At 38.3% G+C, this 27,121-nt stretch overlaps 4 protein-coding genes across 5 annotated transcripts; 1 reads left to right on the top strand and 3 right to left on the bottom strand.

Annotated features, from left to right (window-relative positions):
- Positions 1-331: 331 nt before the first annotated feature.
- LOC107827859 (putative protein phosphatase 2C 60) lies at positions 332-4,025 on the top strand. 2 transcript variants are annotated; one of them, XM_075235199.1, is made up of 6 exons: positions 332-917; positions 1,268-1,683; positions 1,790-2,157; positions 2,615-2,851; positions 3,470-3,707; positions 3,880-4,025. In XM_075235199.1, the coding sequence occupies exons 2-5, from the start codon at positions 1,365-1,367 to the stop codon at positions 3,701-3,703; spliced, it is 1,158 nt and encodes a 385-aa protein (XP_075091300.1). In that variant the 5' UTR covers positions 332-917; positions 1,268-1,364; the 3' UTR covers positions 3,704-3,707; positions 3,880-4,025. The 2 variants fall into 2 exon arrangements, with proteins under 2 accessions (XP_075091300.1, XP_016510563.1); XM_016655077.2 differs by having other exon boundaries at positions 3,470-4,025.
- A 1,042-nt stretch (positions 4,026-5,067) lies between these two features.
- On the bottom strand, positions 5,068-7,806 carry LOC107827860 (putative serine/threonine-protein kinase PBL11). The gene is made up of 7 exons (XM_016655078.2): positions 7,410-7,806; positions 6,811-7,014; positions 6,658-6,726; positions 6,429-6,497; positions 6,290-6,352; positions 5,879-6,201; positions 5,068-5,762 (listed from the first exon to the last, which is right to left on the bottom strand). Exons 1-7 carry the CDS (start codon positions 7,549-7,551, stop codon positions 5,262-5,264), a joined length of 1,371 nt encoding a protein of 456 aa, XP_016510564.1. The 5' UTR covers positions 7,552-7,806; the 3' UTR covers positions 5,068-5,261.
- Positions 7,807-8,734: 928 nt separating this feature from the next.
- Positions 8,735-10,489, bottom strand: LOC107827858 (15-cis-phytoene desaturase, chloroplastic/chromoplastic-like). The gene has a single exon (XM_016655075.2). The coding sequence runs from the start codon at positions 10,397-10,399 to the stop codon at positions 8,930-8,932; it is 1,470 nt and encodes a 489-aa protein (XP_016510561.1). The 5' UTR covers positions 10,400-10,489; the 3' UTR covers positions 8,735-8,929.
- Positions 10,490-24,075: 13,586 nt separating this feature from the next.
- LOC107827857 (NEP1-interacting protein-like 1) lies at positions 24,076-26,003 on the bottom strand. Its single transcript, XM_016655074.2, is given in 6 exon segments — positions 24,076-24,413; positions 24,511-24,678; positions 24,768-24,851; positions 25,128-25,306; positions 25,700-25,787; positions 25,789-26,003. Coding segments are annotated over 6 exon segments (726 nt in total). The 5' UTR covers positions 25,873-26,003; the 3' UTR covers positions 24,076-24,290.
- Between the last annotated feature and the right edge of the window lie 1,118 nt (positions 26,004-27,121).

The following is a 27,121-nucleotide window of genomic DNA, read 5'->3' as shown; positions in this document are numbered from 1 at the left end:
GGTGGGAAACCGTGACAATTTGGGGACAAAGGGTTTTTTTTTTTGTTACTTTTTTATTCTTTTCTTAAAAGACTTTAAATATTTTTGTGTCAAAGCCACGTGTCATTTTTTAATTGGACTATTTTGCCATGTCATGCGCGTGTAATCCACAAAATATATTCTTTTGACTGATTAGTATTTTTGTATTTAATTGGCACAGTTTAAAATGAGTTGTAGTGCCTAATAAAAAATATACTAACTTTAAGTGTCTAAGTGAAAAATACCGCCAAAGTTTGGATGTCGGTCTATGTATTTGGACTTATTTAAATCTTTCGTTTCAAAGAAGATAGATACACAACATTGCTGGTTTTCAGCATCGAGTTTGATGGGTTTTTCTTTTTAAAGGTTTTGTTTTGTCTGCTGAGAAACACAAGAGAGAGAAGACAGTAAATATAGAAAAGGAAAAACAAGAAAAGAAAAAAAAAAAAGAAACTCAAAATATGAAATATAAAAAAAGAAAGACTAAAAAGAATAAAGAAATAAAGACTCTCTTCAGTTGGTTCAATGACTTCAATCACAAAAAAAAACCAAAAAAACAAATGCCCTTCCTCTTTCTTCTTTTAACTACTTCATCTTTCGTCTTCCTTTCTCATCTCTCACCTTCCTTCTTTCTTACGTTCAACTGAAAAAATAGAGAGAGAGGATAACAAAAACTGAAAAGAAAACAAAAGACAGGAAAAAGACTTCATCTTTTTTCTGTATTAATATTCTTTAAACGTATATTTGCATAAGCTGGGATTAATTTTTTGATGGATCTGCAGATCTAACGCTTTCACAACCACATGTATTGCTCTGTTTTATTCAGATCTCCGTCATTTTTACTTGCCGCACTTCAGTAATAGAACAGAAAGATAGCATATAAAGGCCTAATTACAACTGTGAGTATTCTTTTTTCTTTATTTAGGAGGCAAATTCTCTCAAAGCTGTGAACTTTGTATGGTTTTCCGTGGGTCCATACTTCTGTTTTGTTCATTTTGCACATGTGGTTTTGCTGGGTTTTGGCTTTTACTACCTTAATAATTGACCCCTTCCTTTTTTGGACGGTAATGTGTTAGTTTGACCCAGCTTTTTGCCTCAAGTTGTTTTCAAATCTTTGAGATTTCTAATTTGTGGTTCATGCTTATCTTATTGTTATTCCTGATTTTGTGATAAAGCTATGATCTTTGGCTCTATTCTGTGATAGGTGAAGTTTTAATACTTAAATTTCTTGTTTATTTGTTGTTTCCAGGATAAAGGAGGAGTAGTGGTGAAGGGGTTTTAGTTGGACAGGTTTTGCATCCGTTTGGATGTTGAGGAATTGGCGGTAAGCAAAGGTGAAATGAGGGATGTTATCAAAGTTGATAAATTTTTTGAGGGCATGTTGGCGGCCATCATCGGACCGTTACGTACACACTGGTCCAGATTCAGCTGGACGCCAAGATGGACTTCTTTGGTACAAAGACAGTGGACTGCACTTAGTTGGTGAATTCTCTATGGCAGTTGTTCAGGCCAACAATTTGCTGGAGGATCAAAGTCAGATTGAGTCGGGTTCTCTGAGCTTGCTCGATTCTGGCCCCTATGGAACGTTTGTCGGGGTATATGATGGTCATGGTGGGCCTGAAACATCACGTTATATCAACGATAACCTCTTTCAGCATCTCAAGAGTAAGCATATTTGACTAAACTGCTTATCTGCCAAGTATTTATTTGTTGGATAGTATTGTAGAATTAGTAGTTTGATCTTGATTATTCTGCCACTTATATATTGCAGGGTTTGCAGCTGAACAAAATTCCATGTCTGTTGATGTAATACGAAAAGCATTTCAAGCAACAGAGGAGGGATTCCTTTCTCTGGTTGTTAAGCAGTGGCCAACGAAACCTCAGATGGCTGCTGTTGGATCTTGCTGTTTGGTTGGGGTGGTCTGTAATGGGACCCTTTATGTCGCCAACCTTGGTGATTCCCGGGCTGTTTTGGGGAGACTTGTTAAGGCTACAGGAGAAGTTCTAGCCCTCCAGCTTTCAGCTGAGCATAATGCAAGTTTTGAGTCCGTCAGACAGGAATTACATTCTCTGCATCCTGATGACCCGCAGATAGTGGTTTTGAAGCATAATGTATGGCGTGTAAAGGGTCTGATACAGGTATGTTTCTGGTGACGAGTGTGCTCTGGACTCTAGTTCGCTAGAATGTGATCATCTTGCCTTTGAGTTAAACACAACAGTCATTATTGCACCAGTATATTATCCTCTTCCATTTGCAGGTATTTATGAGTTTATCGCCGACTCTATACTGGCTTTTGTCTTAGGTTCTTACCCTCCGTGAGTCTGAATTGAATTAAAAGTCTGCCATTTTTCCCCCAGTTGTGGCTTTCTCTTTGATACTCCAAAATACCTTATCCTTCTCTTTTGGTTTGCTTAATGAGGGATGGATGCAGGGTTATACTACCAATTGTATTATCTAACTGCTAGGCTAGGTTTTTATCCCGCATTTATGTGCTTTACATGGATTCCTGTTTTTTGAATTAATTTGTTTCTTTACCTTGCAGAACATGTAATTATTGTTTTGAGAATGTTTCAATCTATTGTATTAATCTGTCAGATTACGAGATCCATTGGCGATTTATATCTCAAAAATGCTGAGTACAATAAGGAGCCATTGTATGCAAAATTTCGCTTGCGAGAACCTTTCAAGAGGCCCTTATTGAGCGCGGATCCATCAATTTCAGTGCATGAACTTGAACCACATGATCAATTTCTCATATTTGCTTCTGATGGTCTTTGGGAACATCTTAGCAATCAAGAAGCAGTTGATATCGTCCAAAATAGCTCTCACAGAGTATGATCCTCCACTTGAAAGCATAACATTTCTTATTCTTCTCTTAATTTATTTTTTTATACAGTCATGGATTGAAAGCTGGTCTGATTTCCTTGGGCAGTGCATGTCTATATTTTAAGCATATTACAAACTGAAACCACATATCCTTATATTTCTCTCTTTGTAAATCATGTAATGCGCTACTGCATTCCAAGCTTTAATGGTAACGTACTCCTTTTTTGGTGATACGCAATTGCGTTGTATCTACAAATTACATTGTCTTCACTGATGGTATCAAGTACTCACTTATATGGAGCACGAGCACACCCATTTGATAAAAACACTTTTTTTTGTCCGTTTCTTCAGGTGACATGTAGGAGCATAAATCCTTAGCAAAAGCTATCAGATTAACAAATACTAAACATTTATTTTGTGAGTAACGAATTAAGAACTTCAAAGTTCATTGTTCCAATGCTTTAATAGTGGAAGTGTAAAAGGTTTATAGTTCCCTGTCAAATTCCCTTTTGTGTTATGTACTTCTGTGTCTTACTGTGATGAATATGGTTGGAGGATCGTCTGAATGTTGATGGATTTCTATGTTGAGCTTACTGAGAAAGTAATTACATTTACTAAATTCAGGGAAGTGCTCGGCGGCTTGTAAAAGCTGCTTTGCAAGAAGCGGCAAAGAAAAGGGAGATGAGGTATTCTGACCTGAAGAAGATTGATCGCGGTGTGAGGAGACATTTTCATGATGATATCTCGGTCATAGTCGTGTTTCTAGATTCAAACCTTGTGAGTAGAGCCACCTCACTTAGAGGGCCCTCTGTATCTCTGAGAGGAGGTTCAAGAAGTCTGGCTCCCACTTCCACATAACTTGGTACTGCTTGAACTTATCACTTTGTTGTATACTCTGCTGTGTCCTTCTCGTGACAAGATCTTGTAGTAGATTAACGAGAAATAACAGAAGGTGCAGCACTAATTTATTCTTTTGATGTTCAATGGTAACGTTTAACTTGGAACATGTGTCTTCTTATTAACTTTATGAGCAGGCAAGAAGATCGAATGTAGAAATTCTTTCTTGAGGATGGACTTTTCTGCTTATTTCATTTTCCTTTCTTACCACTCGTTTGATCCAAAGGTATCATCGCATACATGGTGTAAAGCTGAAGCCCAATGAATGAATTATTTTCTATCATTTTTACTTCTCCCTATGTCGCTGCAGACCTGTAAAGAATGGAATCTTGAGTATTTGCGCGTCATGATTAATCATTCAAAATTAGAAGACGTTTAGAACAGTGCATGAAATGCACAGCTATTGCACAGCCAAAAGCCTTTTATCTTGCAACCCACAATGTGTTGTTTTTTTTCCTGGAAATGGATTCTTGACTGTTGATTGTGGACACTGTTTTCCAGTTTGGCAACATATTTCTACTGGAGATTCAATTAATTGTGTCTATCTCAGATTCTTGGCGCTAGATAATCAACAGTCAAATTACGTTGACAGGTTTTTATTTGGCAGTATATCATTGTTCACTAGCTCCTTCCAGAAACAGCATAATGGACCATGTACGTTATTGACATTATTGATTTGACTGACCAACAGTATATGTGGGGGAGCAGCTGAAAATTGACCATTTCTCCATGTTATTCACAAAAGTTATCTCTGGGTCGTTATTTAATGATTTGTTCAGCTTTTTCCCTTCTCTGAATTCACTGGTTAATTCATCCATTATTTAATGCACTTGTTGTGCAATGTTTTTGGAGTTGCACCATTAAAATTTCATGATTTAAGTTGCTATTTGCTGATTAATACTAACTGGAATAATTGATGATTACCATGGAGAAGGGGTGGTAAAGCATCTCCCTTGTGATTTGCCTTACTAAAGAACATATTGTTATTTCATTCTATTGTGGCAATCTTCTTCCTCCAAATAATTATGATATTCTAATTCAACCGAAATGCAAGGTTATAATTAAAAGGCTTCTGCCATGATTGCAGTATACAATTACGTTTCAATTCCAAGCAAGTTAAGAATATTTTAAAGATTATAAGATTCATGATAACTTGACAAGTTTTACACCGCAATCCTTCTTTATTAGGGCTTAAAACCGACAATGTTAGCAAGGTCCCAAGTTACTTCATCTGGGCTTGGAAACCGATAATTTGAGCAAGATCACAAGTTCAATAGCTGATTGCAGTATAATGCCTAAATTCTTGCAATATAGGATCAGGAAGATGTGGAAATAAAACTCAAATATCAAAGTTTCTAACTACAGAATTGAGATTGTATGGATCCCTTCCCTTCTACTATTCCGCCAATACAAAGAAGGTAGGCAGACTTTACTGTCAAATGGTGGTCATTTTTAGATCTTTCATTCCTACACACAACCAAATCAACCTAAATATACCGTGTCTTACATTAAGCAAACTTTAACTGATATCGTATGTTAGCCTAAACTCTTCGTTTCCACTCATGGTTGTTTCCTCGGAAGTTCCTGTCAGGTCGAATGAGTCGTCTTCAATGCTTATACTATAGGCATCTAAGCACCTCAAATTCGCACTCCCAAAGGATAGGCGATCTATGTCCATGTGAAACCTCTGCAATCTAATGCCATCTATGCTAACTGAGCTTTGAGAATAATCAAGTTGCTTCCGTTGATGGTTTCTACTACCCATTGATCCGCTTGACAAGCTTGCTAATTTTAAGGAACCATTTGAAGGTTGTTTAAATATGACATTTTCTGCAGAAAAGAGGGCTGCCTCCAGTTCTTGCCATACTTGAGTCATTGTAGGCCTTTCTTTGGGCACTTTGGCCACACATTTCAGACCAAGCTGTCCCATTTTGAACATCATTTCCATGTTGCATTGTTCCATCAAGAGATTAGCATCTATTATTTCATCGATGGTTCCTCGTTCCAAACTAGGTCTTGCCTGCATAACAAACAATGCAGAGATTTCATGAATCTACAATTTCATCATATGGAAATAGAATGTTTTGCATATTGTAGATATTAGGATGCTAAAATCAAGCCTGAAACTTTCATTACCCAATCAATAATATGAAAATTAGGATGACCTCTGCTTTTCTCGACTACAGGTCTAGCAGCAACAAGCTGCAGTAGTATAACACCATAGCTATAGACATCAGTGAATGAAGTCAAATGGAGAGATGAACAGTAGGCAGGGTCAAGGTACCCTGGTGTCCCCTTGATCTGACTGCTAACATGTGATTGATCCCCACTAGGACCCGATTTCACAAGCCCAAAATCTGAGACCTTGGCCTCAAAGTTCTCTCCTACCAAGATGTTGCTTGGTTTTATGTCCCGATGAATTATACTTGGCTTGATCCCTTCATGCAGATGAGCTATTCCTGGAATAGTAAATATATCATGTATCAAAAGTTTGTCCCCTTATCTTCTATTGATCGACCTCATCAAATTAAGCTGTGAAAACTTTACCTTTAGCAGCTCCAATGGCTATCGTCACTCTCTGCCTCCATGTTAAGCTCCTTCCTCCCCTCCCTACAACAAGCATTTCCAAAAATGTTTAATTTCAGAAACTAAGCAGGATATCATGAACCTAGAGTTTGGAACTTACCCATGATGTAGTCTAGCAGAGAACCATTTGGAACAAACTCGTACACCAGAATTTTTGCTCCCTTAAGCCCTGTTGATGCATAAAACAGCATTAGCCTAATAGTTTTGGATTTATTTTATCATCACAGCTGCTTTTGTCTAAATGTTGAAAATTTCTTGGCCGTCCTATCATTAACCTTTGACTGGTGACTGGTGAGGAAATAATATAATAATAAGTATCGTGAATGTACCAGCTTCTTGGCAGAACCCCACCAAACTAACGAGGTTCCGGTGCTTCACTTTTGAGAGCAACCTGATCTCTGCATGCAGATGCAATCGTATCAGCTACTGACAATGTTCAATGTGGCGATGACTTACAAACAGAAGAAGTTGTTTTCAGTTACCATTTTCAAACTCTTCAATACTGATGTATGATTCAGCATGTGCCTTTTTTATAGCTAGTGTTTCCTCCCTATCAAATGTTCCTCTGTAGACATTTCCAAATGCACCAGAACCAACAAGAGAATCTTGACTGAAATTATTAGTTGCCTTCTGTAATTGTTCCAACTGGAAGAGCTTCAACATCAGTTGTTCAGCTTTTAGAGTTCCTAATTACCTAGAAACTGTCAGTAAAGGAAAGATAAAATCTAGAGAAGAAGATATCAAAGATGAAATCGTCGAATCAATCTAATATACAATCAGTTTCCAATAGACAATGAATCTGATACAAATGTCTCGGTTTGCAACTGCATCCAATGAAAAAAAGAATCTTATATATTTCTTGATTACTTCATCTTCAAAAGAGTATCTGGAAACTGCAATGCTAATTATTCAGGATATTGAACACAATGCACCGCCTACAATTTGACAGTAACTTACTAGTAGTTCGTCAAAGGACGGATCCTAGTGCGTAAATTCTGGATTAATACTTGGAGGATTAATTTTTCAATATCCCACGATGAAGAAAATAGGAACTTGTTGTATCAATGAATGATTCACTAACCTTTTTGGTTCGGTAACCTAAAGCAAGCATAAAGCTTCCTCTTGAAGCAGAAAAAAGTTGAGCAACCAAAAAATACTAACAAAATTCCAGCTGATACTGCTCCCCATATGTGTTGCTGGCTTTGAAAGAAACCTCGACTCATTTTCTTTTAGTTTATCCCACTTCTATTCTGCTAGGCGTTGCATCCTTTTATTTTCTTTTCATTCAACTTCTTTACTAAGTGGGCAAAGCAAGAATAGGTAGGTCTGTAATACTTGTTCAGAAGGATTGGTATCTCTGCCGGCTATCCATTCATTTGTTGTCTTTCCATGCCAATCCAAGACTTGGTCAGTTATCCCTCTGTCCAAGCGGCACATATGGCCAAAGAGTACATGCAAACATGTATATGCATGTAGAAATGCAGAATTATTCATTCGAAAATGACTTCACAGGAAAAAACCAGAGAATGTGATGCCTTTGTTTCATATTATATAAAGATATATAGTATAAAGAAAAAACCAACCACAATATATTTTGGTTATCATAACAAAACAAAACAAAAAAACACTTGGTAGAAGCTTCTAATTGGCAATGAAATGATGCTCATGTTTCCATGATATTATATAATTGCTGGCAGCATCAGACAGTGCATTTAGGAAAGACATTAGTGTTTGGCTTACATTAATAAAGAATTAGAAGGATTAAAAATACCTATAATGGTCCATCAACTGATAGCAACCTCCATTATTATATTAGCAGTAAGACAGACACTATCCATAATCAAATAGGGGAAATATTACTATAAAATTCATGGCAGAGCTGTATGATTAAGTCGTGAACAAAACATTAAGAAGTCAAGAACCAGGAGCATCATCCCCTTGTCTTTTCCTGATTCTCAAGAACAAAAAGATCGAATCTATGTTCCATTGGATAAGAACAATAACTATGTCTTTTTTCGGTTGTATGCAAGTTCTTTTACATAAAGATGGCTTCTAGCTAAAAGCTTAACATTAAAGAAGCTTCTCAAACCTTGAAAGTTTGCAAATTAATGCAGAATTAAGGAGTCAAATCTACAGGCGTGGACGCTGCACTGTGACTTCCCAAGCTTGTTGCTGCAGCCAAAAACATGAGACAAACATCTAACATCTGAATAACAAAACAATCTTCCCCACATGGAGTTTTGCAAATTATGCTGTTACTCTCCTGTTTCAGAGCGTGGGTTCCAGATAATGTAAAACAACACCACAGCAACAACTATGCCTCAATTACAAGCAAGTGGGAATTGCTTATATGAACTCTCAATTGCCCACATTGCTCCATTTATCACATAATGTAAAACAACATTGTTTAACAAATATACTTGCAATTTATATTAACAACAGAACAAATCATATACACTTAAGGAAAATAAAGAAAAGGCCAAGCAATGCATCAAAATGAGCTATAAACGGTTATGAATCATATACAAATAAATCAAGAACACCAAAAAAATCTCTAGTTTACACTTCACACAACTGAAGAAACTCAACACCACAATTCAGCTATACTGTAACCGAGGCTCTATCTTGTAACAAAGCTTCTGCTGCTTTTTTCCCAGAAACCAAAGCTCCATCAAAAGTAGCACTAGTCACATAATCTCCACAAATATACAAGCCTGGTTTTATTTTCGGGTTCTTCGTCAAGTTGGTGGGTGGGCATTGGTTCGGTTGGGCAAACCCGATACGGTACATCCTCAAGTAACTCCATGACCCAACTACCGACTGCCCGAACCAACCCGACAGCTCCTTCACGACCCTATCCACCAAATCCTCATCCGCCACGTCATCATATCGCCCCACAAGCGACACAGAAACCAGTGCCTTCCCTGCCGGAGCATAAGAGGGAGCGACATTAGTGGCGAAGAACATGTTATTGATTATCCCTTTATCCGTACCGTTAAGAAGCAGAACCGGATCCCGAACCGGAACTTTGTCTTGGTCAGCAGAAAAATACAAACAAACAGTGCTCCGAACCGGTTGTCGAACCTCAGCGGTTTTTTCTCCCGCCATATTTCCCGCCAATAACTTAACTGCCTCAGGCTCTTCAACTGCCAATATTACCCCAAATTCACTTGCCAAAATTTCTCCATTTAGTAATTTCACCCTTATTCTTGAGCTCGAATTCGATTCTGAATCAACGGAAACAACTGGTAAATTCAACAGTATCGAATTCGATGGCAATTTCGCCGCCAATTGTTCCGGAATGGCGGCAATGCCCTTCGCCGGAAGCGTGTTGTCACCTAGAGCTAGGCACTTGAAGATGAAATTGAACAGCCGCGACGTCGTTTCGAGCTCTCTATCGAAGAAAATCCCGCCAAAAAATGGTCGGAAAAACCTTTCTAACATTGCATCAGAAAAACCGATCTTTCTCAGTAAATCAATAGTAGTAACTTCTTCAGCATTCAATATTTCATCATCTCCTTGAGTCAAAACTTTTAATCTAGTAAATCCTATGAGTAATTTATCCACAACTGTACCGATTGGATTGGTTAAAGATTGCAGAGAATCTGAGAAGTGGCGGAGAGGATCAGCTACGGTGTTGAAGCGACCACCGTAGTAAACCTGAGCCCCAGAGTAGAATTTTCTGAGGTCTAAGGCGTCATAATCAAGGATTTTTCGAGCTTCAGGGTAACCAGTAATGAAAATTTGGAAACCACGGTCGAGGATATAACCGTCGACTACGTCGGAGCGAACACGGCCACCGACGGCGTCAGAAGCTTCGAGAAGAAGAAATGGGATGTTATCGGCTTGAAGCCGAGTGGCAGCTGCTAAGCCAGCTAAGCCTCCGCCGATGACAATGACTCCGGTGGTTTTAGGCTGAGGGGGCGAGGTTTGATTGGACAATGACGAGTTCAGGGATATCTGTGAGCAGGCATTCGGCGGTTTAGGGAGTCGAATGCGGTGGCGCGTGGAGATGAGAAGGTTTGAGGAGGGGAGAGAGTGAGTGGCGGGGAGACAGAGACACGGCGGCATTTAGGATAACGGAAACGTAAGGGACAGTTGCTAATTTGGATTTCGTTGGTTGTATTCTATCCATTTGGTGGGGCTGGATTCTCTGCTTCAAGGCATAAGAGAAGATAAGGTGGACAGCAAGAATTGAATTTCTTTGTTTTTCATTTTTTTGGTTCCCCTAATTAAATACTGCAACTATATTTTAGTCGCAAAATTGGTACACATTTTTATAAATCAGTAATTGTTTACCCGCAAAACGATACAATTGAATTTGTAACGTGGTTTATAAACAAGCGAATCGATTTGATCCCAAAATGATAAATAAATTAAATAAAATGCAAGACTTAATATTGAAATCGAGATAAAGCAGTAGATAGCTTGGTTCCGGTAGCAGAGCTTCCGAATGCAGCAATATGAATATTAATAAGCAAGAAATAAAATGTTATTGAACTTTTGAATAGTATATAGCATAAGTTTGTCAGAAAACTCGTGTCCCTCTAATGGCTGTTGAAGTCACTATTTATAGTTGCACATAGGGAACAAGGTTATAGGTACAAGCCCCTCTTAAATGACAATTATGGGGGTCATTGAAGAATGTGTAACGATAGGCTATGAATGCCATGCATAATTCTCCATAACGGATTGTGTATTTAATATTGCAGAATATTCTTCATTGAATACTATCGGGTGACAGACATTTATTTGTCTTCATTAACAATATTCTCTTCGGGAGCTTCCCGATACCAGTATTTTAAAAGGCGTTTCTGGGGCGAGGCCCACCTAAAATGCCCTAAGGCGATGGTGTGAGGCGAAAGTCTCAAAAGGTGTACGTCCAGCAATTCGGGACATACGATCGGGTGTTTGAGTCGCGTTTTTGTAGTGAGGCGTAAGCCCCAAAGTCTTTTTCAAATTAAAATTAAATTTGCTGAATAAGTATTTCAAATAATACCCAAATTCTCAAAAGTAAGCTTATAATTACTCAAAAGTATTAAAAAGAAAATGAAATATTAAATTTAAAAGTTAAGACTTTTTTTTATTGATAGAAACCCTAATTTATGGTCTTTTTTAATTCTTTATCTTGTCCGCTAGTGTGCTACTATCTCTCAAAAGCAACGAATAGTCATTTTATTGTTTATTTTTCAAATACAAAGAGAAATCCATTTTCTTTCATATCAGCAAGTTCAAAGTTCACTGCAGGGGTTCCTATTTAACGGAACACCCTAAATTTCGAGGTGAAGGGATGGCAGACCTTCGTATGCAGCAGACTAGACCCGTTACAGAACGAGACAAACTTACTTATTCCACGGGCAGTTCTAGTCGCCTCTATTATGGCCGGGTACCCGATCAATGTGGGTGTCGTGATGTCGACCAACATGTCAGTGGTTGCCAGGCAGGCTGATACTTTCTACCTGTATCCCAACACCATCACTGAGTACCTTATGGATGCACATGTAGAGTCCAGAGACTATGACACAAAGGTTCGGGCAAAGAAGCCATTCTCTTGGTATTCTCTGATGGATGCACACTAAGAGAAAGGGTCAGCCGACTACTACCATAGGCCAGTCTGATGAACCTTCGGTGGTAGCTGCAGAGTCCGTAGATGTGCCTTTTACTTCAGCACTGCCATCTTCAAGTACATCTGTCATTCCTCCACCTTCAGCCTCAGTACCTCCCTCCTCGTCTTTGAAGCCGGTGCCTATGCCTTATTCTCCACTATCTGCGCTGCAAGTCTTCCAGACACTGGCGAGCCTCAACAACTGGATATAGATAGCTACTACAAAGCTGACTGACATATGCAGTCAGGTTGCAGCACAGTCATCTTCTGGCACCCCAAATTCCTCCCACAGTCGAAGAAATATTGAAGAGGATCCTGGACAACCAGAACACTATCATGGATACTCTGGTACAACATGGGTCCGTGATTGAAGAATTGGGCAAAGAAGTGAAGAAGATGCGGAAGTCACAGGCTTCGAAGAAATCGGTGGACAAGCTACGGCGACAGGTCACCAAGCTTGCAGCAGCCGGAGACATTCTATTCGACATGTCGATAGACCCGCACCACCCAGGCCCAGTTCCCACAGATCCCACCACAACAGTTGGTCAGTCTGAGGAGCCAGGCCTTTCTGCTGACACTGCTGAGGCAGTCCGTCAATGTTCACCAATCCAGCTACTCCCGGACTTGAGGATGATGAAATCCAATTGGAGACTAAGGTCGGTTCCACTGTTGGGGACACAAAGATAAACACAGAGCCATAGGGAGTTTTCTTCACTCTTACCTTTCTTATACTCTTATTTTGTTAAGCATTGGGGACAATGCATTTTTATTCAGGGGGTGGAGTTTTTTTTGACATTTTGATGATTCTAATAATGTATTTTGATAACTATGAGACAAATTGGCCTGTAAGTAACTTAGTACTATTTTCTCCTTACTTCTCGTTATGTATATATTCTCTTTTATCCCTCTTTATGTATATTCGTTTAGCTTTCAATAGCTTTTTGCTTTATTAGCTTCTTTATCTTTATGTTTGTCTTCTGTTTGACTTGGTAGCTTCTTTTTGAAGTAGTAGCTTCTTTTTGCTTTAATAGATTTTTTTTTATGTTTTAATGGATAATAAGCCTTTGGTTTTCTTAATGCCACGGTTCTTTCTAAAGGTGAGTTTTTGTGTGAACCGGGTGGCTTTTCCCAACGATGGATGGCGTGACAACCTTTTTAAGGGATTGAGTTCGTTGTTGGTAGCTAGGTAATAATAGTAGTAATAATGAATAAAAAGACCTAATTGAGTGATGCTCGAAGAGTCAAACATGCTTCACTTGGTACCAACACACTTAACTACTTGCTTATGGTTAAAAATAAGTTTTTTGGAAAGAAATAGCTCTAGTTAGTGACCTTTTTACTCTTGTGTTGACTTAGGCAATCATCAAGTGGTTTAGTCGAACCATAGTGATTCTCAATCTTGAACATGGTCGTTATGGGCCCTCGACTCTATCCTTTTTAACAATCCAGTTGCGTGAGATGTGAGATGTTATCGTTGCAAGTCCAAGTACCCGTGTGAATGGTCTAGAACTTGCCCCGAATATGTTTCTAGGCAAAATTTTAAGTTTTATTTGGCTTGTAAAGTGACTGTAGGATCTCCTTGACCCGCTTGAAATTTTCCATTGCCCACTAATGTTGTTATCCTTAGTCAACCCATTTGAGCCTTTCTCATTTGACAACCATGTTACAAGCCTTTACCCGTTTTGTCATGACCCTCTCTTGGCACCCGAGCTTTTCTTAACACTATTGTGAAATAATTGGCTAAAAATATAAGTTTGGAGGAGAGACGAGGAGTTTATCAAGGCACAAAAGAAGAAAAAAATGAGGAAAAAGAAAGAACAAAAAGAAAAATGCAAAAAGAATGTGAATAAGTTAAAAAGTTGAAGGGATTCAAAGAAAAGTAATGATGCGAAGCATGGAAAAAGTAAAGAAGGAGAAAATGAATATCATGACCAAGAAAGAGTGATGTTAAGTCTCTCTACTTCCCCTAAGGAAAAGAAAATACCTCAAAGAGTTAGCAAAAACATAAGCCGATAAATGAAAATAGAGTGCTTAAGGAAAGGTGAACCCATTCTATCATAGCTTATCCAACCTTAGTCCAAAAGCCTTCATTGCATCCTGAAAAAGCCCTACGTGATTTCAAGCCGAGTAAGCTTACATTAGCGGTGATTTACATGAGGGGCAAGCCTATGGTACTTAAAGCCGTACTTGCGATATTTTTTTGAGAGAGATGAATGAACCTTTCACAAATCTTTGAATTTAGTGCTATATTCTTAAGTGAGATAGGCAAACGGAGAGTAGAGGAGGAGGAGTTTGGGATCCATAATGACCTACATGAAAGAGCGAGCTTCCTTGATGAATAAAGTCAACTCTTGATGCTCAAGTGTCACATTAGAACCATTTGTGCTTAAAAGTTTAACTTGCTGCCTTGTTGATAATTCATAAGTATCGTAGGTAATTGTTGGTCCCAATTGATGTGTGATTGATTCATCTTTGATTAGCGGGAATGGCTCTTAACTTATGGAGGAGGGAACTACTTTATTTGCTTGAGGACAAACAAAAGTTTAAGTTTGGGGGAGTTGATAAGTGGGGATTTTGACTACTTATTAGAGCCTTTAAGCTTTCGTTTTAGTCCAAAAGCGCTTAATTGTGTTCCCGAAAATTGATGAAATTTACTTAATTGCAGGAATATTGGAAGAAGAGCTCCCGAGATAAAATCCAACTCAAGAAGGAGTAATCTGAACTCAAGGATAAAAACAGGCACAAAAGCTAAAAGTGCGGACCACAGAATATCTTCTACGGTCGCAGGTCGTGAAGCAATTCCATGAGAGAATGTTGCAAGATACGGACCGCACACAAATTGTGCGGCCGAAGAAGCTGGTTAGACCAAAAGTTCAGAGAACTTGTAGCTCAAAGTGCGGACCGCACAATTATTGTGCGGCCGCAGAAGAAGAGCCACTTGGCCGCACTCAGAACTGTTCGGGCCGCAGAAGAACAAGGTGCGGTCGCACTCAGAATTGTGCAGACCCCAGAAAGAAAGCAGTGCTGCCGCATATCAGAATTATGTGGCCGCAGATTTCCACTCCTGTAAAGCTGAAGAAAAGTGCGGACCGCGCATGGAATTGTGCGGCCGCAGAACCTCCAAAGGGCATTTTTGTCCGAAAATTCCAGCTTTGTATAAATAGAAGAGTTTCACTCTTTTAGGTAAACTTTTGCTATTTTGAGCTTTTTGAATATTGATTTCATCGTTTTAATTATCAATATAGGTTTAATTATCATTTGATCTTCTGTTTCTTCTAGTTTGAGCACGAGTAGCTAAAGTTTCACTAGGGTTGTGACTTAACCCCAGTGTGTAAACTTAATGGGTGTTTGATTTATTGCTTATTTGTGGTTGGATGTTTATTATCTAGCCTTGTTTTTGTTTTTATTTTAAGAATTAATGGCTGCAAACATTAATTCATGCCTATTTGACTTAGTTTCTACTTGAGAAAGAGAGACATAGTCTAGAAAAACTTGGCTAGCAAGAAATTGGGTCAATCGAGAGATTGATAAGCCCAATTAAAGGGCTGAACCTAAAGATAGTAAAATCCAACTTGAGCTTCTTATCAACTATTTTGTTCAATACCTATTTGGACTTGAGAAAGTCAAATAGGGCAAAATCACTCTCTGACCGAGAGGTATTGAGTGGATACTTGAGTGTTGATATCTATTATACACCCCAACAATAAAATAAGCTTTAAAGTTTACAACCCATTAGGAAAACACCTAGGTGAAAGTCATAGCCCCAGGCCTTTTATATCATTTGGAAAATAACAAAAATAATTTCCTAGTTTCATTCTTTGAATCACAATCGTAGTTTAGTTTAGATTTTTAAACAAAACCAAATATAGCGGAAGTGTAAATTTAGATATACAAACTCAAGCGCTAAGATATATACTACTAACACCCATCCATATAGATCCCTGCGGAATTCGACCCCGACTCTTGTTGGGTATTACTATTGCATTGACCGTTTTCATAACCTCAAAGTGAGGAGTGAAATTGGACGAGATCAGCCTCTGACTTTAGAGAAAGATAATAATAAAATACATTATCTCTCGGGGGAGTGTATGATAAACAATGCCATGCATAACGAGACAGCATTACGATATTTGTTCTGCTTATTATTTCTTCTAGTTTTGTTATGACATGATTTTTTATTTGAATTTTTGCTTTGCAGGCTAACTTCATTTCTTCTGAGGGACTTCAGAAATTGATTCTCGATAAAGAAAAACTCACATTCGAGCGGGATCAACTGTTGACCCAGCGGGAGAAAATTATTGCTTGCCTCCCGGCACTGGAAACACAAGCTGCCGAAGCCGTTGAGTTGGAAGCTCGGTTGCAGCAGAGTAAGCAAGAGGTGATGACCCTCAGCCAAGAGGCCACCCTGTTAAGGGTATAATTTCAGGAAGCCAAAGCAAAGTAGTCCCAGGTCCAAAATGTTGTTCTTGCTGCTGCCGAGCGCGAGGCTGCCTCTACTGAAAGACTAAATAATTTTTAGGCAGCCTTGAACTCCAAAACTAAAGAGGCTGCTACTGCTGAGGGGAAGCGGGCCCATATGGAAGAGAAGTATAAGAAGGTCATGGAGCACAATAAAGTTTATAACTCCACTATCTGTGACCTTGATGTCACCCTTCAGGCCGCAAAATCTAAGCAAAATAACCTTTCGACCGAGGTTGATCAGCTGAAGGCGGAGCTTCAGCGCCGAGCGACTTCCCTCATTGTTGAAAAAACATATTCGATGTATAGCATGAGGAGAAAAACCTTGGAAAAGGCTTCAGTTTGCTTCATTTTCCCTCTATTTTTCTTTTTCATACTTTCATACTTGTGCTTCTTGGCATGTTTTTTATATAAAAGTGCTTTTTCATTTAAGTATTGCGCAAATTTTACTTTTTTGCGTCGAGTTATGCAAGAATTCGAGTTCATTTTTCCCCGATGGCATTTGGCTTCAAGGCATAAACTCTTTCTGAACCAACCCTTTACTGTGAGGGTTTCATAAGAGAGGGCACTCTTATATATACGGTACTCTTAAAGAGAACGTCTCTTGTTCATTCCGGCGCTAGCATTTGAAGTACTTGATTAACTTTTAAATGATAAAATTAATCCATCGTTTGGACAAGAAATAAGATAAAAATTAAAGGACTTTACTTTATTCCTTCCATTTTCAAAAGTACTTAAGCATTCGTTGTGCTTAAAAGAAATTGCCATTACTTGTGGCTAATTTATACAACTTGTTTCTACGGGATTAGTCGCGCAGTCCCCGGTCATGATGATACATCTTTGTTCGCGAATTTCGTAGTCCCGGTTTATGCGGTAGTCATATTGTTGTATTCTCATATCATTCCCCCAGTGTTCGAATGCGAAAAATGCGAATTTGAACACTAGAAGTCTTGTTTCTTTGATGAATCCACTAGTGAATGGTTGGATAATCTTTAGTCCGATAGCAAGCTTCACTTCCCATTAGGAACTTTGTTACAGATCCAAAGAATATCTAACCCCCCCCCCCCCAGTGGCTTGCTCTCATGAATGATCGGGTAACCTTTGGCCCGATAGCAAGCTTTATTTCTCGATAGGAACTTTGCTACTGAGTAAAAGATTATCTAACTGTCCAGTATCGGTTCAAGGCTTTCATGCTTGTCGTTTAAAGGTCTTATTTCTGGTGACGATACTTCCTTCGTAGTATGCTTTCTGTTGCTGCCTTGTTAAAAATCTTTCCCAAAAAATCCAATTGGGACAAAAACTGGACGAAGAGAAAAAGAGTGGAGCACATACTTTCGGTATAAGCGGTCCCCATCAGCAATAGTACCATTTGAGGTGTGTCATATTTCAGTTGCTCGACAATTTTACTCAATTTTGATTCTCCAATTCGTACGATCCTTTCCCGGAGCTTTCCTACGTTGAGCTCTCGTGTGTTTTAAGTTACTTTCCTTAAAATCAAATCTCTTACTTTGAAATAACGGAGATTGGCTCTTCAATTGTAGTATTTTTTCATTCTTTGTTTCTGGTCCATCAACCTTATATGTGCCAAGTCCCTGCGTTCGTCAAGAAGGTCCAATATGACCAACAATGCTTCGTTGTTTACTTTTTCGTTCGCTGGAAGTATCTCATGGTAGGTTCTCCCACTTCCACTGGGATCAGGGCTTCTGCTCCATACACGAGAGAAAAGGGTGTCTCTCCCGTGCTTGACTTGGTTGTCGTTCGGTATGCCCATAGCACTCCTGGTAACTCTTCGGCCCATTTGCCTTTGGCTTCTTCCAATCTCTTTTTGAGATTTTGAATAATCACTTTGTTTGTTGACTCTACTTGACCGTTTTCACTCGGGTGGTATGGCGATGATGTTATTCTTTTGATTTTCAAGTCTTCGAGAAATTTTGTGACCTTTGTGCCTATAAATTATGGCCCGTTATCGCATGCTATATCTTTTGGTATCCCGAACTTGCTAATTATGTTCTCCCATAGGAAATCGACTACTTTGCGCTCTCCGATTTTCTAGTAAGGACTTGCTTCAACTCACTTAGAAAAGTAGTCATTTAAAATTAAAAGAAATATTATCTTTCTAGGAGCAAGTGGCAGCGGACCGACTATGTCCAACCCCATTTCATGAATGGCCAGGGCGACAAAACCGAGTGAAATAGTTCTGCTGGTTGATGCACCAACGGTGCGTGGTGTTGACACTTATCGCACTTCTGAACATATGTCTTAGTGTCTTGTTCCTTTAGGGGCCAGTAGTATCCTACCCTAATTAGCTTTAATACCAAGAAGTCCGCACCCGGTTGATTTCCACTGATTCCTTCGTGAACTTCTATCATGATGTAATTAGCCTCGGAGGCTCCTAAACATCAGGCCAACATGCCTTGGAAAGACTTTCTATACAATTGGTCTCCCCGCAAGTAGTAACAGGCTGCTTTGGTGCGTAGTGCTCGGGATGCCTTGGGATTTTTGGGTAGTTTTTCGTGCTTGAGATAGTCAATGATCTCATTTCTCCAGTCCCAGACCAAATTGGTCGCGTTTACTTCATAATAACCATCCACATCCAATACCGAATGCATAAGTTGTACGACCGTACCGGAGTCTGATCCCTTCATTTTCGTGGACGAGCCCAGATTGGGCAATGCGTGTGCTCCCGCATTTTCTTCCCTCGGGTTATGGGTGATTGACCATTCCCTGAAACATGTGAGCAAAGTCTGAACTTTCACTACATATTATTGCATGTGTTCCTCTTTGGTGTCGAAGATCCCGTAGACCTGATTTACAACCAGTTGTGAATCACATTTGATTTCTATGACCTCAGAGTCTAGCCCTCGAGACAGCTCGAGCCCTGCAATTAAAGCCTCATACTCAGCTTCATTGTTAGTCAAAGGAACGGTTCTTATGGCCTACCTGAGGGTTTCTCCTGAGGGTGTTATTAGTACTACCCCGAGCCCAAACCCTTTTACGTTGGAAGCTCCGTCCGTAAACAAGTTCTAGAATTCCGATGTCGATTCTGACACCATTGCCGCTTCTTTGGTGGCCAAGGGTAGCAGTCCAAGACTAAAATCGGCCACAAAGTCGGTCAAAACTTGTGACTTGATCACAATCCTATGTTTATACTCTCTGTCAAATTCACTCATTTCGACTGCCTATTTGTCCAATCGACCAGATAGTTCAGGTTTGTGAAGGATATTTCACAGAGGAAAGGTTGTCACCATGGCTATTAGATGAAATTGAAAATAAGGCCTAAGCTTTCGAGCGGCTAATACAAGAGCTAAGGCCAATTTTTCCAAATGTAGGTAGTGAGTTTCCGTTCCCGTTAAAATTTTACTAACATAATAGATTGGAGATTGCGTACCTCCGTATTCACGGACTAAAACGGCACTTACCGCTACCTCAAGAAAATGAGTTTCATTAAAAATTACCGATTTAAGATAATATACGGTCAGAGCTATAATACTCGATATTTATGAACTAGCACCATATAAAGTACCATATGATCATGATAGTATGATGTATAAAGTGTATCAAAAATAAGTAAATTTTAAGTAATTTGAGACAATTCTTAATTATGCGGGTATTGATTAATTATCGGATATCGGGACATTACCTAACTACCTAATAATTGGATAAAGATTAAATTTCCCACCCCCATTTGTCCAATTACCTAACTACCTAATAACTGCCTATTTGTCCAATCGACCAGATAGTTCAGGTTTGTGAAGGATATTTCACAGAGGAAAGGTTGTCACCACGGCTATTAGATGAAATTGAAAATAAGGCCTAAGCTTTCGAGCGGCTAATACAAGAGCTAAGGCCAATTTTTCCAAATGTAGGTAGTGAGTTTCCGTTCCCGTTAAAATTTTACTAACATAATAGATTGGAGATTGCGTACCTCCGTATTCACGGACTAAAACGGCACTTACCGCTACCTCAAGATAATGAGTTTCATTAAAAATTGCCGATTTAAGATAATATACAGTCAGAGCTATAATACTCGATATTTATGAACTAGCACCATATAAAGTACCATATGATCATGATAGTATGATATATAAAGTGTATCAAAAATAAGTAAATTTTAAGTAATTTGAGACAATTCTTAATTATGCGGGTATTGATTAATTATCGGATATCGGAATATTACCTAACTACCTAATAATTGGATAAAGATTAAATTTTTCACCCCCACCCCCACGTGGCATCAATTCACCTCTTGAAGAAGTGACTCTTAGTCAATTTTCATTAGGTGGTATCTAATGTGTTAGTTATACACTACTTCATTTCTAACAATTTCAATACTACAATCAGACAGGATCACTACTTCATTTCTAACATTTTCAATACTACAATCAGATGGGAGGTTTGGTACCTTAGCAACGAAAGTTCTGACAAAATTCCTACAAAGTTCCTACAACCAGAACGTTAGAGATTTCCTACAAACAAAATTCTTGCGATCAAATTGATTCCAACAAGAATTATTAGAACCTTAGCAACGTAAAATTTTGCGGTTTTAAAGGAGTACGGTGCAATCTTTTTCAAGAATATCAAACAGAATTTTCCCTACTCCAGGTATGCTAAGGCTAAGCCATTCCTTCATTTTGGAATGATCACGTAATTACATGCATTTGATAACGAGACATAAAGAGAAATTCATGTCCTGGAATTTACGTATATTTTTCTAGTCTTGTAAGTTACAATATTCTCTTTATCGGGACTTCATATTCAATTGAGTATTTCCTTTTTTCAGTCAAGAGAGCAGAAAGTCTATATATACTATATTACAGTATTTTTATTACCATCGAGCTATAATCGAAGGGCAGGCCCCTATTGGGCAACCTCTGATCAGATGGTAAGTTATATACCGAGCCTAGTATGTCCGAACACCTATGAGCGAGCCCAGTTGGCCGAGATACAGATCTTAGTATGGCCGAGCGCCTATGAGCGAGCCTACTACAGCATAGCAGTTACATATATATACCGAGCCTTATATGGCCGGACATCTATTTTACTTACTATAATAGAGTCAGTATCAGCATGTGAGCATATCTTCAGATTATCTTTAACCCCCAGTTGCTTTCAGTTATTATATTATCAGTTTAGTTTCAGCTTTCAGTATATTGCCTTACATACTCGGTACACTATTTCGTACTGACGTCCCTTCCTGGGGGTGCTGCATTTCATGAATGCAGGTTCAGACAGACAGACGGGTAGACCTCCTCAGTAGGTGTTGCCCGAGTTCAGCTTTATCGGTAAGCTCCCCGTCCTTTGGAGTTGCCGGGTCTAAAAGTTTTGTGTACATCTTGTGTATGTATTTAGATAAATGGAGGGCTCGATAAATACCTTTTCAAATATTTCAGAGCCTGATGGCATTCCAGCGTACATTCGAAGTTGTTCGTCTTTTTCAGAAGTGAGAAGAAGTGATAACATTTTTTCGAAGACCGGGAAATGAATCTGCTTAAAGAGACGAGTCTTCTTGTTAACCTTTGAACCTCTTTCAAATTTGATAGATGGTCGGGGATGTCCTCAATGGCTTTAATTTTATCGGGATTGACTTCGATCCTCCTTTGACACCAGGAACCCTAAGAACCTTTGAACCTCTATAACAGACTGTGTATCTAATGCTGCAGAATATTCTTCGTTGAATGCTATCGGGTGGCAGTCATTCATTTGTCTTCATTAGCAATATTTCCTTCGGGGATTTCCGGCACCAACCGAAACTGGTGCCCCCTGTCTTGATTTCCACCTGTTTCGCTTTCCATCTATCTTCGGTTCCACGTATCGCTCTCTATTTGTTTTTGGTTCCACGTGCCGCTCTATTATACGAGTAATTAATATGAACCAATTTTATCATATACAGTAACTATGTTACATAGTTAACATATTCGAATTCATGTCGAAAAAAGAACATTTCGTTTTCTTGATTATTGGAAATATATTTCAGTTAGAATTAGTTAGTTAAGGAGCAGTTAGAATACAGTGAGAGGACACGTGACTATTAGGTGTCTAGTTAAGAAGCACACTGTATAAAAGGAGTGTCTTCTTCCTTATTTGCATAACTGAAAACAATTCACAAAATCTCTCTAGAACATTCCACAGTTTTACATTGCCTACAATGGCCCCCTCTCTTAGCTGATCTCTAGTCAATTTGACATTGATACATCAATTCAAATTGTGATTATTTATTACTACCACTATGTTATTTTACGACAACAAAGATGAGACGTGAACACGCACAATCTGCCTCGCAATAGGCATTTATTGACATTCATTTTGAAATTAAACGCAATATACTAATACTCTTTAATCGTTTTGTTTCGTGGCAAGGTTATGAGAAGTAGCTTTCTTTGACCAACTGAAATCTTCAAGACTATTTTGACACTATGCATTTTCTAATTCCTGCTCTCTATAGTGGATCTTTATTTGGAAGCATTTAAATGGTTCAACATGTCCAAAATGATGACCCACCAAATATAAAATCAGTGGTTACTCAAACAGAAATAAAGCATTTATAGGACAGATATTAGGCTTGGAAGAAGGCTCCATTAGCTGAAGTGTAAAGCGCTTTCATTTCAGATTTTTCTGTCTTTTAACTTTCCTGCACGCAAGAAAATAGAAATGACATTTAAGTCTGTAGATGTAGTTTGGTCTTCTTGAATAAACAAGTCAGTTCACTGCGAACCACTTGCTGCATAAATGTTAGCTCTCCACTATTCGTTGTATTGAATTTTTCAAACATTAATAAAGGCACCAGACCTGCATTCCCAACTTCCAAAACTTTGGGCTATAAATGTTGATTGTTTTTTTTTTTTTTTGGGGGGGGGGGGGGGGTGGGGGTTACTGTTACTCTGTTAGTTCATAAGACAACCAATAACCATTGGTATAACAACCATAATTTAATCAAGTAAATAGATCGAGGTGTATTTACTGGACCAAACAAGGAGCTTGATCAAGTCAAACACTAAAACAAAGAAAGGCCACGAAAGCACATAAACAGGAAGAATTGTCAGCCCTCTAATGTATAGCAGTTCCAAAAGTCTATTGGAGAGGTACATAACTAACTTTTATAAAGTTGCAAAAGTCAAGGGAAAGTCTAACAATTGTTGATCAAATTCAAAAATCATGGACCATCTCAATATCCTGCAATTGGCACAGCAAATCTCTCATATATCTACTGGCTACAGGCCTGCCAAGTTGAGACTTGAATAAAAAAAATATTTTTTTACTGCAACTACCAAATTTAGGTATGACTTTATGCAGAGGTGTAAGTTAAAAGATCAGCAGCAGAATGTTTGGTGCATGAACATTCCTGGAATGAAGATATTTTGGCCGCCTAGTTCTTCTTTCCTCCTTGATTGAGAAAAATCAACCACTTCTTAAACATATTCATTTCAATACTTAACTAAAGTTTTTATCTATACAGAGCACCACAAGCAGTTTATAATTTACAATAGGCATAGGATTCCACACAGATTAAACTAGTCAATTTTGGTCAGCCAAATATTGTTCTTGAAAGCACCTTGTCTAAGAGGTAAATCAAATTCACAACAAAATCCAGAATGAGATGTGTCCTGTTAAGTAATCAGAATCATGGTAGACCTTCTCTTGCACAAGTCGATTGCAAAACAAGTGGCACATCAATACAAGACTACTATTTTGTGGAAGTAGTACACTATGATTGCTCAAATTCTTTAATTCTGTACAGGAGTGGTTATCAACTACAAGGACCAAGCTCAAAGGAGCACATACTCTAATTACATTATATTTCCAGGAAAATTGGTACAAGTGAGGACAAAAGAAATAGAGAAATCCTATAAGAGAGTATGAAGAAAAAAAATAACCATGTTATAATTTACAGAGTATGGTCACCTACAGATCCCTTCTGCACAATGGACAAGATCCATGTCTCAAAAGCCATGTATCAATGCAGGGAAGGTGAAACATGTGATGACATTGTGGTAAGCATCTAACAGTCTCTCCCAGTTGAAAGTCCTGGAAACAATGAAACAACAAACAGTGTTTAGAATTGATCAAGTAAATTCAATAAAAGAAAGAGGAAGAGCAAACAAAAGGTATAAGTGTGTTTTACCTGTAGACAGACTGAACAGGAGACTCTCTCTCCAGAACCATCCATATCATTATCATTTGCAATTATAATCTTGGGGATCTTTTCAACAGAATCTCCAGGCAAACCCTTTGCCCCGCCTGTATCGAAAATGTTAGGGATCTCTTCGTATGCAGTTTCAACAGCTCCCATCTGTCCAACAACAAGCCCGCGTCACAAATGAAGGTAAATCAAGTTTCAGGTAAAAAAGCTATAGGTCTACCAATGAGGCTGCAACATACCTGACTTTGCACTGCACTTAGCATAGCTGGACCAATCCGCTCACGAACTAATCTACCGCTTAACAGGCTCGCTATTACATCAATCTGTACAATTCAACAGTTTTATCAGTTAATCATATGCCAATGGATCATGAAACAGAACTTACATTTCTCTCATTCTTTCTTGTATCCTTTTACTTTTTTAGGGGGGTGGTCGAACCTCGCAGTGTGGGGTGAAACCACTATGGGTGGGATACTGGGACACAGATTGGATCTTACTCTATTGGAAAGGAAAATGTTTTCTCACATAAAGTTATCCCTTTTATAGAAGTTAAGTAATTTGTCAGCTAATATCAGTGAGAAAGAAGCAATAACGCTTACCAAGTAAAGAACACATCCAATTCCAGATTCATCGGACTGCCATAGCAATAGAGATGATTCAAAGACCTCAAGAGAGAAAACAGCACCAGAGATAGCACCAACTGCAGCACCTCTAACAAATCCACTTTCTGTCTCTTGCCCTATCAAAGCTCCAGTCATTGCTCCTAATAAGGTGCCCACTGCAAATAATCAAGTCCATTCCTTATTAGTTTCATCAAAGAAAATAACTTTAAGAAATTAAAGCAAGCGGTTCCTCTAAAACATCCTAAACATTTGGAACATAATCACCAACAAAAAGCACACACACAGATATAACTGAGAGAAGGAAGCCGAATATCTCCATCATATTTTGAATAGAATGGCCAAATATTGGGTTAAAAAGCCAAAATTTGTCCATTTTCAGATTATTTCATACCCTAATTTTAAGTCACGGGACAAATTTAACAAGGACACCGAATTGTAAGCCATCAAATGGGATGAACAATTTGGGGTAAATCAAATATAACCCACACGGCAGAAAGAGGAACATACACAATCAAATAAAATAAATAAGAATGAAAAAGAAAACCCACCTAGTGCGAAGAAGAAGGTGAAGATTGCAGAGAATACATTGCCAACGATTGTAGAGACGGCAAGGCAGAAGCAATCTTTGGCCCTATCAAACCAAATCTCCGATTGAAAAAGAAGAAAGAGAGGATGATGACGATGAAGGCAAAGCACGAGATGGGTATGCGTAAAACTCCATCTTTGTTCAATTCAAGAAAACTCTTTGGGGTTTGTGATACTGCTATATACACAGATATCAATATGTAGTCTTTTGAAAGTAGCGTTGTATATATATATATATAGAAAAAAGGGTATATAAATATAAATAAAATAAAAAGAGAAGAAGTTAAGAGGAAGGTGTAATCTTAGTTGCTAAGCCAAGGCGAAAAGAACCCACACAAACCTGCTCGCATTTATAGCTTCCTTTCTTTCTCTCTCTCTCTCTCTCACACACGCTGACAGTATAAATAATAAAAGGGAAAGTGAAAAATATATGATTGGGATATTTGGCTTCTTTTGCAAAAAAAAAAATCAACGGCCACCAAAGAAAGTGAAGCTTCTTTTTGACAAAAGAAAATTATTTTTTTGTTTTTGTTTGAGTTTGACAGTGTATAGTGGTGTCTATGGGGAATTAATAATATAAAAATTCATATTGATAGTGTATAGTGATGGCAAAATAGATTAAAAATAATTATTCAACCATATTATTTATTAAAAAATAGGTTGGATAATAAATTTTTAAAAAATAAATCAAATATGGATAAGATCCATATTATTTACTTGAATAATAGATATTTAATAGATAACCAATAAGTTTAAATTGGAGGTTCCTCTAATTTAGGAGATTAGGAATTCTACCAAAAATAATCGCATTCAATAAGTCATGGATAATATGGGTATTCATATTCTATCAGTATTAAATATGAGCGGGTAAAATATTTTATCCGTTATTTGCATTATCTATTTTCGACCCATGCAAATAATATCTATACATTCTCAAGGTAGGAGTAAAGTTTGCGTACACGTTACTATCTCCATATCTTAGTTGCAGGATATCCATACAGAATTTGTTGTTGTTATTATATATCCGACTCGACCCTCTTTTTTTCCACCCCTAAATGGTGCATTCTTTGCGCTGATAGGTTGATGAGTAAAATCCATATGATATTTGTCCTTAGTGTTATGAAAATAATTATTATGGATGTCCATTTATTACTCAGCTATAGATAATCTTCCTGAAGAAGATTATCCATTTAGTACTCTGTTGAAGTTTATCTACAAGCAGCTGATGCAGGGTTGCAAGCAGCTCAATGAAATGATTTGCAGCAGCTTCTTATTAAACAGGCAGGTTGCAAGCAGCTCATGCAGACAACTTACAAGCAGCTAAAGAAAAGCCTTGCAGCTGCTTCCTGAAAAGCCTCACAGTTGCTTCCTTTCTTCTATAAATA

The sequence above is a fragment of the Nicotiana tabacum genome, chromosome 17 (assembly GCF_000715075.1).
Source record: "Nicotiana tabacum cultivar K326 chromosome 17, ASM71507v2, whole genome shotgun sequence".
NCBI classification, from domain to species: domain Eukaryota; kingdom Viridiplantae; phylum Streptophyta; class Magnoliopsida; order Solanales; family Solanaceae; genus Nicotiana; species Nicotiana tabacum.
The sequence above is the reverse complement of the archived record's forward strand: the minus strand, read 5'-3'. Positions and strand labels throughout refer to the sequence as shown.

Coding starts and splice junctions, on each gene's coding strand:
- LOC107827859 (XM_075235199.1), top strand. CDS start 1,365: ATGTTATCAAAGTTGATAAATTTTTTGAGGGCATGTTGGCGGCCATCA. Junction 1,684..1,789: donor CCTCTTTCAGCATCTCAAGA/GTAAGCATATTT, acceptor TATATATTGCAG/GGTTTGCAGCTGAACAAAAT. Junction 2,158..2,614: donor GTGTAAAGGGTCTGATACAG/GTATGTTTCTGG, acceptor TTAATCTGTCAG/ATTACGAGATCCATTGGCGA.
- LOC107827858 (XM_016655075.2), bottom strand. CDS start 10,399: ATGCCGCCGTGTCTCTGTCTCCCCGCCACTCACTCTCTCCCCTCCTCA.
- LOC107827860 (XM_016655078.2), bottom strand. CDS start 7,551: ATGAGTCGAGGTTTCTTTCAAAGCCAGCAACACATATGGGGAGCAGTA. Junction 6,727..6,810: donor TATTGAAGAGTTTGAAAATG/GTAACTGAAAAC, acceptor ATCTGCATGCAG/AGATCAGGTTGCTCTCAAAA. Junction 5,763..5,878: donor ATTTTCATATTATTGATTGG/GTAATGAAAGTT, acceptor TTTGTTATGCAG/GCAAGACCTAGTTTGGAACG.